General features: G+C 40.1%; 1 protein-coding gene across 1 annotated transcript in view; it reads right to left on the bottom strand.

Annotated features, from left to right (window-relative positions):
• Window positions 1-17,782, bottom strand: part of GPC3 (glypican 3) — a 435,634-nt gene that overhangs the window by 143,324 nt on the left and 274,528 nt on the right. The window contains exon 5 of the mRNA XM_060087058.1: window positions 7,262-7,387. Coding sequence (XP_059943041.1) covers window positions 7,262-7,387 — 126 coding nt within the window. The remainder of the gene's footprint in view (window positions 1-7,261; window positions 7,388-17,782) is intronic.

The raw sequence follows: 17,782 nt of genomic DNA, 5'->3' as shown, positions 1-17,782 counted from the left end.
TGCTAAGAAGAGCTATAAGCCTTGGCTACAGCAGGAGTTCAGTCTGACTTGTGCCTAAACAAGTTCAGAAGTAAATGACTTTAGGACCTGACTCAAAACCATTCAATATTATTTCCATGATCCGCTGTTTACTTTCTTTCCTGTGCCCACTTCCTCTTGGCTCTGTTTTTTATTTTATATTTGCCTCCCTATTGGTGTTTTCATTGGCTATCCCATATTCAGAGTTCTATGTACACTGCCTTGAACCTTTTGGAGAAAAGCTACAACGTAAACCTAAACTAACAAACAAAACTCAAATAATAAATAATAACCTATTTTAGCATGACACCATGGGAGCTATATATAGCGATTGCTGCATATCACTGGCCTGTGCTGATGTGATTGGAATGAGCTGTGCAAGTGCATAGGTGTGTCTGAATATGTATACACTCCACACAGTGGTCTTTTCTTCAATTAATTCCTTCATAACCAGATTGAAGATCCTGAAGGTCTTTCCATTTTGCTCTTTAAACCAGTGAAAATCTTGCTAGTGCTAGAAATTGGTCCCTCCCCTACCTCAAGTCCTCAAAACAGTGTTCTTAAAATAACTGCATTATAAAAACAGAATCGACTATTTCCCCCCACCTTTCCTACATTATAGGGCAAAACCCAGCCGTTTTGTTCATCTCATTTAAGAAAACATTATTTTGTACATGTCAGGAATTAGGTGTTAATGGTTCTCTCATTCATTCCCACTTGTTGATATGACACAGTCTATCCCTCCAACTCAGCAGAAGAAAAACCGTCTCGTTACGCTATTTTTCTGAAGCATCCAGAAGATTTAGAGGCAAGAACAAAGCTCCTTGAGAATTAAAATAATTGCTTTGTATATTCCTGCTTCTGCCTTTCCAATTAAGCAGAGAAATCCTGGAGAGGTGCTATAAACATTGGAAGACTTGTCTGATCAGTGGAAATAAGGGAGAATTTGCAGTGAGTGTGTGCGTATATCATTTCTCAAGTGAAATGGAAGGTAAGATTGCGTAGGAGGGAGAGGACACACCTTCACTGCAATGTGCCCCTGCGGATCTCAGGGAGTTTATTCTCTAATGCCAGGTGCCCCATGTACTCCACTGAGAGTCCCAGAGTCATGCTGAGAAAATACAAAATGGATACTGATCCATAATGAACAAAAGTGGCCACGCAGATCTATCAGCCAGAAGATAACAGCAATATTCTGGGGCTGACATCTTGATCCAGGCCCATCGAGCACAGCAATTGGCAGAGGAGCAACAAAACCAGCTAGGACTGGATACAGAGGGAACTGAGGCATCGTGCCACAAAGTATTAGTAGTTGTATATGTGGAACTGATAAACCTCAAAGTCACTAGGGAAGTATAAACTCCTGTAGGAGGTATGCGGACTGCAGGAGAGACCAGCTAACTATACATGCAGCGCTGAGAGAAAAAAAGACTCAGGGGGATGGGCCTCCCTGGTGGCGCAAGTGGTTGAGAGTCCGCCTGCCGATGCAGGGGATACGGGTTCGTGCCCCGGTCTGGGAGGATCCCATGTGCCGCGGAGCGGCTGGGCCCGTGAGCCATGGCCGCTGAGCCTGCGCGTCCGGAGCCTGCGCGTCCGGAGCCTGTGCTCCGCAGCGGGGGAGGCCACAACAGTGAGAGGCCCGCATACCGCAAAAAAAAAAAAAAAAAGACTCAGGGGAGAAAAAATGCAAAGGAATATAGAGATGAGGCCAGGTGGAGGAGAGGCTAGCATTTAGGTGGTGGTCAAGTATGATGGGGATGGGAGACCTGAAGGCTGTCCTGTCCTCAAGGTTAAGGGTGAGCCAAGCTGATTCAGAAATGGTGGGAAAAGCCTGATTAGAGCAGTAGTTGCTCAGGGTTAATATAAAAATGGGTGGAAAACTGATGACTGGATAAAGAAAATGTGCTAAACCCATGCAATGAAATATTATTTGGCCACAAGAAGAAAAGAAGTGCTGATACATGCTACAATTTGGATGAACCTTAAAAACATTATGCTAAGTGAATGGTTCCATTTATATGAAATATCCAGAATTGGTTAGTTGCCAGGGGCTGGAGGAAGGGGAGATGGGAAGAGATCACTAATGGGTATAAGGTTTCTTCTGGGGTGATGACGAAGTCTTGGAACAAGACAGAGGTGATAATTGTACAACATAGTGAATGTACTAAATGCCACTGTATTGTATACCTTAAAATGGTTAATTTTATATTATATGAATTTCACCTTAATAAAACACACACACACACACACACACACACACACACACTAGCATGCCCGCCCAATACAAATGGGTAGGAGCCTCTGCTGTGACGGCTCTGAGGGGAGCTCTCCCTGGACTGCTGAGGAAGGAGGCTGGTTGACCTTTTTCCTCTCATTCTTCTCCTTAAGTTGTAAACTCCTCAGCAGGGGCAGGCACTGCATTCTGCCTATCACTGGATGCCCCACAGGGCCTAGTACATAGTAAGTGCTCAATCTTTGTTGAAGGAACCTGCATTATCAGATGTTAAATGTAGAAAAAAACAGTATTTTTTTCTAACTAAGGTTTTTGAACATGTATAGGTTCAGTTTCTCTCTTATGCTATTTTAAAATAAACTTGATTAAACAATAAAACAGGACTTACATAGTATCAAACCATCCAGAAGAAGGGTGAAAATTTCAGCCAATTATCCAGATATTTGGCCTAACAGTTCTAAAAAGGTGTTTGAGAATGTATTTGCTAATTTGTTCACTCTTCATACAGGCAAACCCTACATTTAGCTGTTAAGCCCAGTGTTAGCTTACTTCTATGGGCTCCTTTATTTTTCTCTTGGTCTCAGAGATTCTGTAATTGAAATTCACTGTAGTTCTACAAAGGCAAAAGAAGGAGGATTTTCTGCCTTTGGCAATGGTAGGAGATCTTTGCCTGTATGATACATGGTGACTCTCATGATGGAGTATACCTCACACAAGCCAAGCTTGCTAATTTGAAGATTTCTCTGTGAAATCCTGGAAGCCAATATTTATCTCCAGCCAAGATGAGGAGGTGGTGGAGGGAGGGGGAGGTGAGATGGACAAATGATGCTTATGTGGTACTCCCTGAGACTAGATCTGTGAAAACTTTCTTTTCCTGCATAGTTCAACTGATTTTATTCATAAGAGATAAAAATTGAAAGGATGTGAAATATGACCTTATTTAGAGAGACAATGACTTGTTTGACTCTTTAAAAGTTGAAAGATCTGTACGTCCATAGTAGGAGGGTATAAACAGCTATGACAACCCAGCTGACATGGATAATGATCAATATTTTCTTCAACATCAATATTTTCTTTTTTTTTTTCTTTTTTTTTTTGCGGTATGCAGGCCTCTCACTGTTGTGGCCTCCCCCGTTGCGGAGCACAGGCTCCGGACGCGCAGGCTCCGGACGCGCAGGCTCAGCGGCCATGGCTCACGGGCCCAGCCACTCCGCGGCATATGGGATCCTCCCAGACCGGGGCACGAACCCGTATCCCCTGCATTGGCAGGCGGACTCTCAACCACTTGCGCCACCAGGGAGGCCCAATATTTTCTTTTTAATCAGGTGTCTCCACTGACAAGTCTTGTTCTCTTTCAAGATTCTTGATTTTCATAACTTTTCTTGACTAAAAGTAAAATATTTTCAAAGGAACACAAATCCAACCTATAAAGGCAACAAAGTCACAAGCCACTTGACAATATGAATTGGCAACTGTTACTTAAGACTAAATTAAATGAGAAATTAAATGAAAAGCACTGGAAAGAGGATTTAACTATAGATGAGACATGCAGCGCAAAGCTAATCTTCATAAATGGTGCAAACAGAGGGCACACGTGTCCTCAGGCTACAGAACTTCATATTATTAAATGTATATTCTTGAGTAATTTGGTAAAAATCTAGTTTGACACTATTCCCTAGTCCCATCGTTGCGTTAGGTCAGTGATTAAAGTACAGGTTAATTATAACCCGAGGTTGCCAACCATGGAAGGGTCACTTCCTGGATTACATTATCCTTATTCTGTCTACCAACACGTTTGATTTCCTTCCTTCCTCCCACCTTCTTTGTCTTCCTTCCTTCTTTTATTCCTGCAGAGTATATATCAACAATAAAAGTTGTTCCAAAAAAAATTGTTTTTTCAGAAGTACAAGTAAGAGTTTGGAATAATGGCTTTCCTCCATACTATAATATTTATTTTATTTTATCATTTTCAATATCTTAAGATATTAAAAGCTAGCAAATTAAACAAAGACGTTTAACAGAGTTATTTTAATGGTGCAGAAGTGCATTTAGTTAGCTTTTGGACTCATTCAAAGTTAGCAGGCTTTGGATTCTTCCATTTGATAGAAAAGGACTTTCTTGGTTCCAGGACAACATCCTTCATGAAAGTATACTGAACATGAAGTAGTTTATATGAGTAAAATTCAATTTTTAAAAATCCCACTAATTCGGGACTTCCCTGGTGGCGCAGTGGTTAAGAATCCACCTTCCAATGCAGGGGACATGGGTTTCATCCCTGGTCCGGGAAGATCCCACATGCCGCGGAGCAACTAAGCCCGTGCGCCATAACTACTGAGCCTGCGCTCTAGAGCCTGCGTGCCACAACTACTGAAGCCCACGCGCCTAGAGCCCGTGCTCTGCAATAAGAGAAGCCATGGCAATGAGAAGCCCGCACACTGCAACAAAGAGTAGCCCCTGCTCACCGCAACTAGAGAAAGCCCACGCGCAGCAGTGAAGACCCAGTACAGCCAAAAATAAAAATTAAAATTAAAAAAATAGGCCTGCCTGACAAGAAATTCTTTTGAATTAACTAAAACTGGATCATCTGATATATTGGAAGACATATCCAGTGGGGTTACAACATTTGCTCTAAACAATCACAACAATGAGGAAACATATTAGTGCTTGATTCACAGGAGGTACTCAAATATTTGTTAAATGAGTAAATAAATGAATGATTACTTTAGTAAAGAAATATAAACCAAAATTTCCATGGTTACAAGATATGCTGCTTAAAACAAATTAGTGTTCAGGGATTGTTCACTTTTCACCATCTTAATATACCAGTGGGTAAGCCATTGGGATGGTCTCTCATCAAGTTTATGCAAGAACCACATATTTGACCTGTGGGCGTTTTCCTTTTTAAATATTATATCCTTTATATCTGTTTTAAGGCGTCTGCTTTTTATAAAGCCAAATACCAACTGCTCTTCTTTGACAATTTAAATGAATATGTGGTAACAGTTAGGTACATTTCCATGATTCTATTCAGTACCTGACAGAGATTTTAGGGTGATAAAGATACACCATTTCTCTAGAGTGGGCTGCATGGGGCCATTAATCCCTCCAGCCTGATTCACATTTGCTACAGAGAAGTCTATCTCCAGGGTGGCATGCAACCTCAGTCTCATTAGCACCTCATTCTCATTGTTCCAGGTCAGTACAAAGCTTAGTTGAGAAACAAGCTGCTTTCAGGCATGTGTTCTACTTTGCATTGGGAAGAGGAGGGGTGGGGGGGAGGGAGAAAGAAGAGAAGTAACACGAACTGAGCTTCCAGTATCTGCCAGTCTGCTAGGGGCTTTACCTCACCTACTAGGTACAACAACCCTGTGAGATGCCCCTTCCTTACAGAAGAGGACCGTGAGACTTTCTAGGTGAAGTGACTCACCCCAGGCCACACGTAGTCAGTAACAGAACTGAGGTGCAAATCCAAGTTCATCTGGCTCCAAAGCCTTCCTCTGTCCGTGACATTACATTGCTAATTAATTCCATGATTAATTAATGATTAATTATCCTGTGCCCGGATATTGGGTTCCACTAGAATGTAAGCTCCTGAAAGCAAGTAACTTGCCTATCTTTTTAAAATTATTATTATTATTATTATTTTTGTGGTACACGGGCCTCTCACTGTTGTGGCCTCTCCCGTTGCAGAGCACAGGCTCCGGACGCGCAGGCTCAGCAGCCATGGCTCACGGGCCCAGCCACTCCACGGCATGTGGGATCTTCCCGGACCGGGGCACGAACCCATGTCCCAAGCATCGGCAGGCGTACTCCCAACCACTGCACCACCAGGGAAGCCCTAACTTGCCTATCTTGTTCACCCTCATATCCCTAACTGCTACCTTGGTGCCTAACACACAGTATCTCAAACATAAATGTTGAAGGTATGGATGAATGTATAAATCCATAAGGAAATGAAACACACAGGCTGCCGGAGCTAGAGGTGCTCTAATCCAACCATCTCGGCTTTTAGATGGGGAAAGTAAGGCTCGGAGGGATTAAGTCGCTTGCCCTTGGTTAAACAACTGGTCAGTGAAAGATTCAGAACTTGCATCCAGGTCTCTTCTGTATTCTCCTCTACAACATGCTACCCCTTGCACAGACATTTTTGAAAGCATGTTCATCAACTCCATATGGTTTCCTAAGCATTCTACCCTCCCGATTTAATTCTTTAATTGTAAACTATTCCTTACACATGCAAAGCAATGGAGGTTAGGAATACCATTAGCCCACTAGAATGAAAGCTCACTGAGGACGGGAAAATTTGCCTGTTCTTTTCACTTCGACACGACTGGCACTTAGAAAATGCTCAGTAAATATTTGCTGAAGAAATGAATATATATTATTTCCTTTCCAGCAATAAGCAAATTCTTCAGAGATGACGAATGTTAGCACAGATTATACTAAGAAACACTCAAATGATTAAACATTTCAGTAAAAATACTGTGAAATGGTACTCCTCCTTCCCTCCCCTTTCTTCTTTCCTCTATCTTCATCTAGAACACGGGGCACAGGGTGGGGGAGATAATGCTATTTCATAGGACTGATGTAAGGATAAAAAGAGTTAATATATATAAGCACTTAGCATGGTGCTTAACATGTAGTTAACTCTCAATAAATAACAGCTATTAGTACAAATATGATTTCTTCAAATCAATCAATCAATCAATAAGGGCCCACATAATGAGAAGATGGAAGAAGCCAAAGACACCTCTCCCCCCCAAAAAAGACTTGTTTTATGCTTTACAATTTGTAAAATGTTCCTGAATCCATAGTTCTCCATGTGCTTCAAAGTTTGTAAGTTCTATGAGGGCTATAAGTTATAGGTGGCATCCGCCACGTCAGAGATGTTCATGTGTATGTTTTTTTCTAGAATTTTTCTCATGAAATGGAGAGAAGACATAACATTGAGATGAACATATGATAAGTATTCCTCAAATATTGCTATATTTAACATTAGAAAAAGATTACCTCTCCACGAGTTCTTGTCCATTCCAGCAAAGGGTGTCGTTTTCAGCCACAGGGCTATGGCTGCAGATGTAGCCAGGCAAAGCACTATAGAAGCTGATGAAAGATTTTAACTTCTGAATTAGTTCCCTGAAAGAAAAACAAAACATCTGTGTATAAGATGCAAGTAAACCCAGTATGAGGAAAGTTTAATTTCCTTATCAGCATGACAGAAAGGCTCTGCCAGGCTGATTAGAGCAATAAATGATTTAAAAAGACATTCTTGGCTACAAGGTCACAATTTAGGATTTTTTTAATCAATAAAATGATAGAAAAAAATTTGCCTGCCATATAAGGTGCTGTTCCTCTCAGAAGGATGATTTAATTCCACCATCCATTTTTCTAACACGTTCAGCTTCTATTTTTTGTTCAGATGCTGTTACCCGCATTCTCAAAGGTGCTGATTACAAGGCACACCGGAGCACTACATATCTTTTGGTTTCTGAGTGTAACTGAGTGCATTGATTGTAATTTACAATGCTATTACCCTAGAGATGGCCCCTTTCCATATAGACTCTGGCTAATAGTTGCAGATCAGAATCGCAGGGTGCTCAGAGCAGTATAAGCTCTGTGAAATTCTCCTGACAATATCATCAGAGAAACTCATATTTGCTAAAGGAGGAAGGTTTCTTTGTTCTTTGTTTATATATTGTGGTTCCTATGGGGGTGGGAGGGGTCCTAGTATATTTTATTATATATTTGCTCTGGCTTTCATGTTATGAGTGAGTGTGTGTGTGTGTGTGTGTGTGAGAGAGTGAGAGTGAGAGAGTGAGAGTGAGAGAGAGAGAGAGAGAGAGAGACACCAAGCGAACGTATTATATATGCAAATATGTATAAACACACACCCATAAATACCCAGCAAAACCTTTGGCCTATTATCTTCTTTCAGATGTACATGGACATACAAAATAAGACACTATAGACTGGAAAGAAGTATTTATGCTTATTAAGAAATATTAAAATATCTATGCAATAGATGTCCAGTAGTAAACAAACCAAAATAAAATACTCTTTATTTTCTAAAGCAATATTCCTTGTAGAAAGGAAGTTAAAGAGTACTTCATATATATTCAAGTCTATCTTAAGTCTTCACTAAGTTTTTAGAGACTCTCACCAGGGAATTTACTGGCAGTGGAGGAATTATGCAATACTGTCTCCTGGCTAACAATGGACTGACCTGATATATAGGCCTCTAGAGAAGCCCAGAAATGCCTTCTGGGGGTTGTTCTCAGATCTGGCCAAAAGAGGAAGACTGGTGGAAATGTTGTCTTGCATTTAATGCCATTTTCCATTTTATTACCATAAAACAATTCATTTCAACTAATAATTTAGAGAAAGAGAGAGAGTGTGCTTACGACACTCAGCACATCTTCACAAAGGCGCGGGTCACAGTAAAGCCAGGGTGATGTACAGAACAACTCGAGAAGGGTTATTGAGACATATATAACTCCTGATACCCCAGCAGTTACTTCCTGCTATGCTCAAACCCTCACAGCCTACTGCTGGTTGCTGAGCTCCATCAATCTCCAAAGTGAAGAGGCTCAATATAGGGCTCTGAAGATAAAAGTCAACACTATAGTTTCTCACAGAGGAAAAAGATGGGTTCAGTTAATGCTAATAGGGGAAATGCTCTGTTTTACAAGGTAATAATATGGTTCCCAAGAGTGGAAACTGAAAGACTAAAGGCTGGGTAATTCCCCTCATTCCATGAGGAAATGGAATACAGCCATTAGTCTATGGGAAGTGATGGCCCTCCCTTTAATGAAAGAGTTTCCCTTAGGCCTCCTCCTACCTTCAAACTCTCTCTCGCTAACATAGCACATAGCAAGAAAAATTGAATCTCATAGCAAAGCCTTCCAATTTGACTTCCCTAGAAGTTAAATCAAACAAACAAACAGAACACTCTGAACTTCTTCCAGCCTCCCAACTCTTGCAGTTTTTTTCTTGGCTGATCATAAAGATCATTGACAAACTGGAGAAGATGCTGAGAGGGTCTATCTAAATGTCAAGGGGCCAAAGGGCTGCGATAAACCTAAGACCTCCGACTTTAGTATGAAGGAATATTACTTGGTAGGGTCAAAATAAAAGTCTAAGAAAGCCACAAAGACTGTGAATAATGTCTAGGTCATCAAATTCTAGAACTCAGGGATCTCTCTGAAACTTGAACAAGGTAACTTGGGGAAATAAAAGACCATCCTGCTTCACAGAGTACTCAATACCTCCATACTACATACAGGATGGACCTAGGGAGAGAGAGTGTTTTTAAAACTTGCTTCTGAATTAGTTATTTTGAATTTAGAACACAGCTTCATTTAGGAACTATGATATAGTGATGGCTGGATTCTCAGAACAGCCTCTTAAAACCCATTAGGAGTAGGAGCTAAGAGCACTGCTTTTGGAGTCTGACCCACGTAAGTTTCAAATGCCAGTTACTCTCTCACTTATTTAGCAGTGAAACCTTACTAGACAGATTCTAAACTTCTCTGAGGCTTAGTTTCTTTATCTGTAAAATGAAGCAAATGATAGGTTGCTGGGATGATTAATTGAGACAATGCATGTAAAGTGTTTAGCATAGTACCTGGCCCAGAGTAATACCTCCACAGTGTTAGCCATTTGGCAATTTATTTCCATTATTATGAGCCTGTAGAATATAAATATAGTATATATATGAAATATATATTATATTCCAGATAAATTTATGTATGCAAGAGAATTAAGTTGTTTTCAAGTTCCAGATAACTTTACATGCGCAAGATAAATAATACTTCATCTTGTAAGGTGGGTATTAAAGAGTACAACCATATTTTCTCCCTAAATATTTTTCCTGTTATTCTTTTTCAAAAATTAGCTAGCTATTGGGCTGGGTAAATCACTGGACTAATCTGGTATAGCAGTTTAGATGGTCTTTGCCTGGTAGGAAAGTGGTGGTGGCCTTCACAAGGATTTGTGTCTAAGAATCTGAAATTGAGTATCAAATGTGGAAGACCAAGCTAAGATGAAGTCGAGTTTAAAAAGGTAGGTTAATCATCAGGGGAAGGCAAATCAAAACCACAGTAAGATACCACTTCAAGATGACTATAATAAAAAAGACAACAAGTGCTGGGAAGGGTGGGGAGAAATTGGAACTCCCACACATTGCTGGTGGGAATGTAAAACAGCACAACCACTGTGGAAAATAGTTCGGTGGTTCTTCACAAAGTTAAGCATAGAGTTACCACATGACCCAGCAATTCCACTACTAGGGATATAGCCAAAATAATTAAAAGCAAGTACTCAAATAAGTACATGTACACGCATGCTCATAGCAGTACTATTAACAATAGCCAAAAGGCAGAACAAGACAGATAGGTAAACAAACACATATTCTATACAATGGAATATTATTCTGTCTTAAAAAAAGTATTCCTGCATGCTACAACATGGGTGAACCTTGAAAACATTATGCTAAGTGAAAGAAACCAATCATGAAGGATCACATATTATATGATTCCATTTATGTGAAATGTCCAGAATAGGCAAATTTAGAGAGGCATAAAGTAGATTAGTGGTTGCTTTGGGCTGGGGGGATGACGGTTGGGGAATGATTGCTAAAAGGTATGGGATTTCTTCTTGAGGTGATGAAGATGTTCTAAAATTGATTGTGGTGATGGTTGCACAACTCTATGAATATAATAAAAACAGCTGAATTATATACTTTAAATGGATGAATTGTATGGCGTGTGGATTGTATCTCAATAAAGCTGTTATGGAGATTTACCTCCAAAAAAGGGTAGAGAAGAGGTGAAATATGTCTCAGAGAAAGAGAGGCTTTATCTACAAGAGAGAGATACTCCTTGGAATAGTGAAAAGAGACGATCAGGAGAGCTCGGAAAGAGCCAGGTTTGGATGGACATGAAACAACGGCCCGGGTGAAGGGTGAGAAAAGAAATTTATAAGGGCCACAACTTCAGCACTGCAAGAGCTGCAAACAGTGGTAAAAATCTATTTCTTCCTTCATCTTATAAAATGAAGTCTGCTTTTTTCTCATCATAAAAGAAATATATGGTCACTATTGAAAATTTATAAAATATAGAAAAGTAGAAGGGGGAAAAAAACCTTATTTATAGTGCTACCAGCCAGATAATCACACTTAATATTTGGATATATTTCCTTTCTAGACTTTCCTCTCCAGTGAAGTTTTATGTTTATTTCTCTAAAACCTATTCTTCTTGATAGGCTTGTTCACCGAGTTCTTTTTGGTTCTCAGTGTATATTATTCCCATTAGAACCCACCTAGAATCCCAGGTAGATTTGATTAGAAAAGAACATCAAAATAATGAAATAAATGCTGGTTTTCAAGTAATTCCCAGGACCTGTGGGATGAGGCAGTAGCCACTTTAGTGAGAACAAGGAGCAGGGCTCCAGCACATTTAGCAAACTGGCCAACACTCCCCAAACACAGTGTTACGGTGCAGGCCATTCCTTCACACAAAAGCTTCTAAATACTGTGAGAAAACAAATTTTGGTTTCCAAAGAAACTTTGATTTCTGAAAGGAAAGCCAGACATCCTATTTTTCAGGGTAGAAGCCTTTCTAAACTGTTGGAGAGTTAATGAGCTTTTCAAAAGAGGGCGACAACAGGTAATAACGTCCTCTGACATCACAGCCCTGAAAGCAGCAGAGTGTGACAGGAGTAGTTTACTGCCTACTGGGTTTACTGAGCCTGTCTTATTTCTTCTCTTCTTCGTCACTCCTTCCTAAACTTGTTCTGGCATGGGAATTAAGTGTATTTTATTTTTACCTTTTCTTAAATAAAGCTTTCTATCTCCCTGCTTATAATTTTAAAAGGAGGTGAGTTGCATATATTTCTATTTATCTCTTTGAAGAAAGATACCTGAAACTAAATTAAGTGACATACTAATTACCCATGTATGACTCAGTCCAGATTTCTTTTCTTTGTGCTAGTAACCCATGACAGACAACAAAAGAATCTCCACCCGTGAACTAAGGCAGTCTGCTCAACTGAATTGTCTCTGGAAAAAAAAAGGATAAAAGTTTGGACAATTAGTTGCCCGGGATGGGGAAACAATTTGGTTGAAGGGAATGCTCTTTGATTCGAATTCCACTTTATTCTAATCATACATGCCAAACATACCATTTGACATATAAATAGTGAACCCTACGGCTCTCACTTGGGACAAACCCAATGCTTGCTCACAGCAGTCTACTCAGGAAAAAGAGTCTCTTCAATGTGTTAAATGTGGAACTAAAGGACAGGGCCCCTTTGCATGCACGAGCCATTTTGAAATACTGCAGCTAGGCGCCCGTGATCTTCCCTGGGGGGCTCCCACCATCCTCGAGAGAAGCGTCCCCTTCTTGGGTTGTGGCCGAGGGGATTCCCTTTGCTTTCTTGCAATGATTTGCTTGGGCAAGCATCAAAGCAGCACTGATTGGAAACCACTGCAAGTAAAAAGCAGCCTTTCATCCCCAGCTGCAGATCCTGAACTTTTCTCCTTTATCATTAAGGATCTTATTTTTCTTAATATAAAATAATATGAGCTCATTATTTTAAAAAAAACACAGAAAAGCCCATAAACTATTTATCATTAGAATGATGCAGAATCACACTTATTTCTGCTGCAGAGAACCTTTCATGGCCTGACCCCAAGCTATAATTTTCTACATTCCAGAGACTAGCCCACACTTTTTCTCATACTGTTCCCTTTGCCTGGAATACCCTCTTTTCCCTCCTCCATCTGTTGAATTTCTACTCTTCCTTCAAGGCCCAGCTCAAGAGTTACCTTTTCGCAGGAGAGCTGCTAACCTTCCCCATCTATGATGCGGCCACTCTTCTGTACACAGCTCTGTTTTGGCACTCACCCCTCAATGCATCAAAATGATTTGTGTGTCTGTCTCCCTAACTACGTTAGGAGCTTCTCCTAGTCCTCAGAGCCTAATCCTTACACCAGCATAGATGGTGTTCACAAAAGTTGAAAGAGGTAGAGTCCTATTTAGGGCAGAATGACTTGCACCAGACCTGAAACTCGTCGATTCACTCAGGACATACTTTGTTTTGTTCAGAGGGTGGAAGGCAGCCGTCTGAGAGGGAGTGGGAGTAAGCATTGATTCTGGACCAGGGAGCTGAGATCAGCTTTTGTTCTTTTCTTTCTAGGTCATTTACTAGTGTCACCTAATCCACTGCCCCTTTAGACCAAGTCAGAGAGGAAAGGGAGGAGGGGGAGTGCAGGACAGGGAAGGCTGGAAATACATAGATGTACTTTCACAAGGGTGGAGGGACTGTGTGACTTTCTCACAGGTTAGCATCTGGGCCAGAAGCTTCGTGTGTAGATGCTGAATGGACTATATTCAACTACAGATTTTGTGTTTGGAAAAGGGAAAGATATTGCTCATGTCATAAAATACCAAACTTTATGGGCGATATGCAAATGACAGGGTACACATTATCATAGGGGAAGTGGTGAAAGAGACATTCAATAGGGCAAAGGAGGGAAAGCCTGACATCTGAGAGGCGCTGAAAATATTGGAGTTGGAAAGGCCTGTGAAAATGTCATTTCTTTTATTCTGATTGTACTACTTATGCATCTTGTCCTACACTCACTGTTTTAAATCTGATGACAGATATTTTCTATATTTGTATCCGAAAGGAATGCTGAGTCCCATACTTAGGCCACCAGTTGAGTATCAAATCGCCTTTAAATTGAACTAAGCTATTTCTAAGATTAGTTGTGTGTTGCAGACTACCCAGTTGGGGGCAGACAAAACAAACAGATGACTTCTGAATGCTACCAAAGGAATCCTGCGTTTCTTTGTGTGTTTTTATTTTAATAAGGCAACGGGGCTTTTCAACTCATAATCAAATTCAGACAGCTTGCTCACAACCTCCACAGACTGAATGCTACAATAGGGTTCCTTTCTAATTATCATATTCTTAACCACAGAGGATGGAGCTGGAGCATGGGTGCGAGGGATGCTGGAGGTACATATTTTTTTTGGACAGTGTGAAATCCTGTGCAGAACATACTGAGAAATGTACAGAGGTTCTAACACCCTGCCACATCAGATTGCAGGGGGCAGTGCATTTAGCAAGAGATCATCTTAATCCCCTATTCTCCACTCTCCCTAAGAGGGGTTACAATGCTATTTGACAGAGTTAAATGAAATCAGACACTCTCCTGTTGTTTTATTTTCTTATTCTGCCAGAGAATTCAGAAGGAAGGGCTCCATCTCAGTTTTGCTTCAGTGTGCAAAAAAGATGAGAAATACCATGGGGTGGGCTCATGTTCCCAACACCCAAAGGAGCCCTGCCTGACTACCACTTACTTAAGTCTACGGGCTTTTGCAATTTTTCTTACTATCCTTTCTTTTCTTTGGGGGTTAGCAACACATTCAAAAACCAATCTAAACAAAGTATCAAATCTGGGTGCTTAGCCAAAAACTCATTTACCGATTTTTTCTTTCCCTGGAGGAATCAACATCCATAGAGCCCTCCCTGGTAAGGCGAAAGGGAATAGGTCCCATAGAGCCCAAGATAGAAGCCATGGCAGCAGGACCTTAATAAACGAACATCCTATTTACTTATCAATGTGTCTAGGTTGACAGGGTGATCTCAAAATGCGACTGGAATACTGTGTTTATTTTGAAAAAGCATTGCATGTGATTCTGTTACAAATTAATATACCACATCCTCAATGAAGCCTCCACTATACCTGGGCAGAGGTTCTCTCCTTCCCTGTAGGCTGCCTCTTTGCACTTACAAAACTGTTTTGAAATGATCGCTATTTAAGTTTATTTCCACATTAGACTGATTTGGAGAGCAGAGACTGTGTCTTGATTTCCAGTGCACAGTATACATTATGGCACATAATAGGTGTTTCCAAAATTTCTGCTGAATTGAACAATATATAATATATATATAATATATATATAATAATGCTATATATATAATGTTTTATTAATATTATACTATAAATGTAATATAAATATAATAATATATAAAACATTATATTACTTATAATTTCTATTTTATTTTATATTTTATAAATAATTAATCTATAATATTATATAAATTCCTCACTTCAGTGCAATATGCAAGAGGTTTCCACTAGTTAAAGGTCAATAAGTGAGGTTAATTCCTCAGGTGGTTTGGGCAAAGAGTGAAAGCAATGGAGAGCAATGGACAAAGGACAGAAAGGGGCTAAAGAGGGCCTGGAGAAATGGCCTAATTTTGTCTTCCCAGAAAGACAAAAAATTTCCCAAAGAACCCCTATGGTATATGGAAATGGTTCTCAGAGTATTTTGGTGCCAGGACCCCTGTGGTGGTTTTAAATATGTCCAGGGACTTCCCTGGCAGTCCACTGGTTAAGACTCTGCTTCTACTGCAAGGGGCCCAGGTTAGATCCTTGTTTGGGGAACTAAGATCCCACATGCCGTGTGGCACAGCCAAAATATAAATAAATAAATAAAAATAAATAAATAAATAAATTAAAAAGTCGACACACTCTTTGATACTGCTCCTTTCAAGAGGTGGAGCTTAATTTCCCTCCCCTTGAATGTGGACTAGAACTGGTGACTTGCTTCTAGCAAATTGAAAATGTCAGAAATGATAGTATGTCACTTCAAAGACTAGGTCGTGAAAGACATCTCAGCTTTCTCCTTGCTCTCTTCCCTGGCTCACTTATTCTGGAGAAGCCAGCAGCCATGCTCTGAGGACACTCAGAAGGTCCGTGCGGTGAGAAACTGAGGCCTCCTTCAAACAAACAACCAGCACTAACTTGCTCCATGTGTAAATGAGCCACCATTAAAGTGGACCCTCCAGCCTCAGTCAACACTCAGTGGACTGCAGCTCCAGGTAACACCTTGACCAAAATTTCTTTGAGACTGAGGACCACCCAGCTAAGCCGCTCCCAAATTCCTGACAGAAACTGTGAGATAATAAATGTTTGCTGTTTTAAATAACTATGTTTTGTAGTAACTTGTTATATAGCACTAGATAACCAACATAACCCAAAGGGTCCCCCCCACCCCCGGCCGTACCATTTGGCATGTAGGATCTTAGTTTCCTGACCAGGGATGGAACCCACGCCCCCTATAGCGGAAGCGTGGATTCTTAATCACTGGGCCGCCAGGGAAGTCCCTTTTCTTTCTTTCTTTCTTTTTTTTCTTTTCCAAAGGGTTCTTAAAAATTATTAAGGACCCCAAAGAGCTTTTGTTTACATGACATATATTTATTGATATCTACTGTTTTAGAAATTAAAACTCAGGAAAAATATTTTTAATTTATTATTAATTTTAAACTAACAGTAATAAGTCTTTATATGTTAGCATAAATTACATTTTTATGAAAAAAGTGAGAAAAGCGGTAATGCTTCTGCATTTTTGCAAAATATCTTTACTGCCTGTCTTAATAGGAGTTAGCTAAATTCTCCCATTGGCTTCTGCATTTAATGTGTTGCCATATTTTATTTTGGTTGAAGTGTATGAATAAAAGCCAGCTTCACGTAGATATGTAGTTAGTAAAAGGAGGATCTTACAGACCCTCTGAAAAGGTTTTTCTGGGACTCCCTGAGTTCTCAAATCACACTTCAAAACTGCTGCTACAGGGAAACTAGAAATTTATTAGGTTGGAAGTCACCAAAAGAAAATGTTACTTCCTGAAATGCTTCTTTGGAGGACTATCTCCCAAGTGCCCTTACTGCCCTCTCTCACTCTAAACTGTGTCATATATGCCTAAGTTACCGTTTCAAAATCTCCTGTGGTAAATGGACATGAAAGGAATAATTTAGCCCAAATATGAGACTATTACTTATTCCATCTCTTAATTTTCCATCTCTAGGCCAATCCTCTCAAAGTCATAATGAGGCAGAACTCATGTCTAGCATTCTTAAGCCACGGGCAGGGTTGGCTACCTGTGCAGTCCTTTTGGGGAAATCAGTTCTCCCAGATTTGTGTTGAGCTTCCCAATCCAATTTTCACCCCTTATTTGTAACCATGAAACTAGAATAGGGAAGGAGGGAATCTGGATAGGGGGAGGAGGAATGAAGAGAATAAGCAACAAACTTTAGTTTGGCCCCTTGACTGCTGTCTTAAGGAACAGAAACCAAATCCTTCATTTTATCATTCTTAAAAGAGTGTGTACTACTTTATTTTAAATAGATAACTAACAAGGACCTACTGTAAAGCACAGGGAACTCGGCTCAATATTCTTTAATAACCTAAATGGGAAAAGAATTTGAAAAAGAATGGACACCTGTATGGCTATAACTGAATCACTTTGCTGTACCCCAGTAACTAACACATCATGTTAATCAACTATACTCCAATATAAAATAAAAAAAAAATCTTTTTAAAGAGTGTGTAGAGTGTGAAGTGTGTGTGTATACACATGAGTGTCTTGCCAGTTTCTCTTTGGTGAACTCACCCCTGACTCACTGTTTGTGGAAAGGCACAAACCAAGCCAGGGAATTGTGAGACCAGATCATAAACAGAA

The sequence above is a fragment of the Mesoplodon densirostris genome, chromosome X, assembly GCF_025265405.1.
Source record: "Mesoplodon densirostris isolate mMesDen1 chromosome X, mMesDen1 primary haplotype, whole genome shotgun sequence".
In the NCBI taxonomy this organism is placed as follows: domain Eukaryota; kingdom Metazoa; phylum Chordata; class Mammalia; order Artiodactyla; family Ziphiidae; genus Mesoplodon; species Mesoplodon densirostris.
Note: the sequence above shows the minus strand (reverse complement) of the source record. Positions and strands in the feature narration are given on the sequence as shown.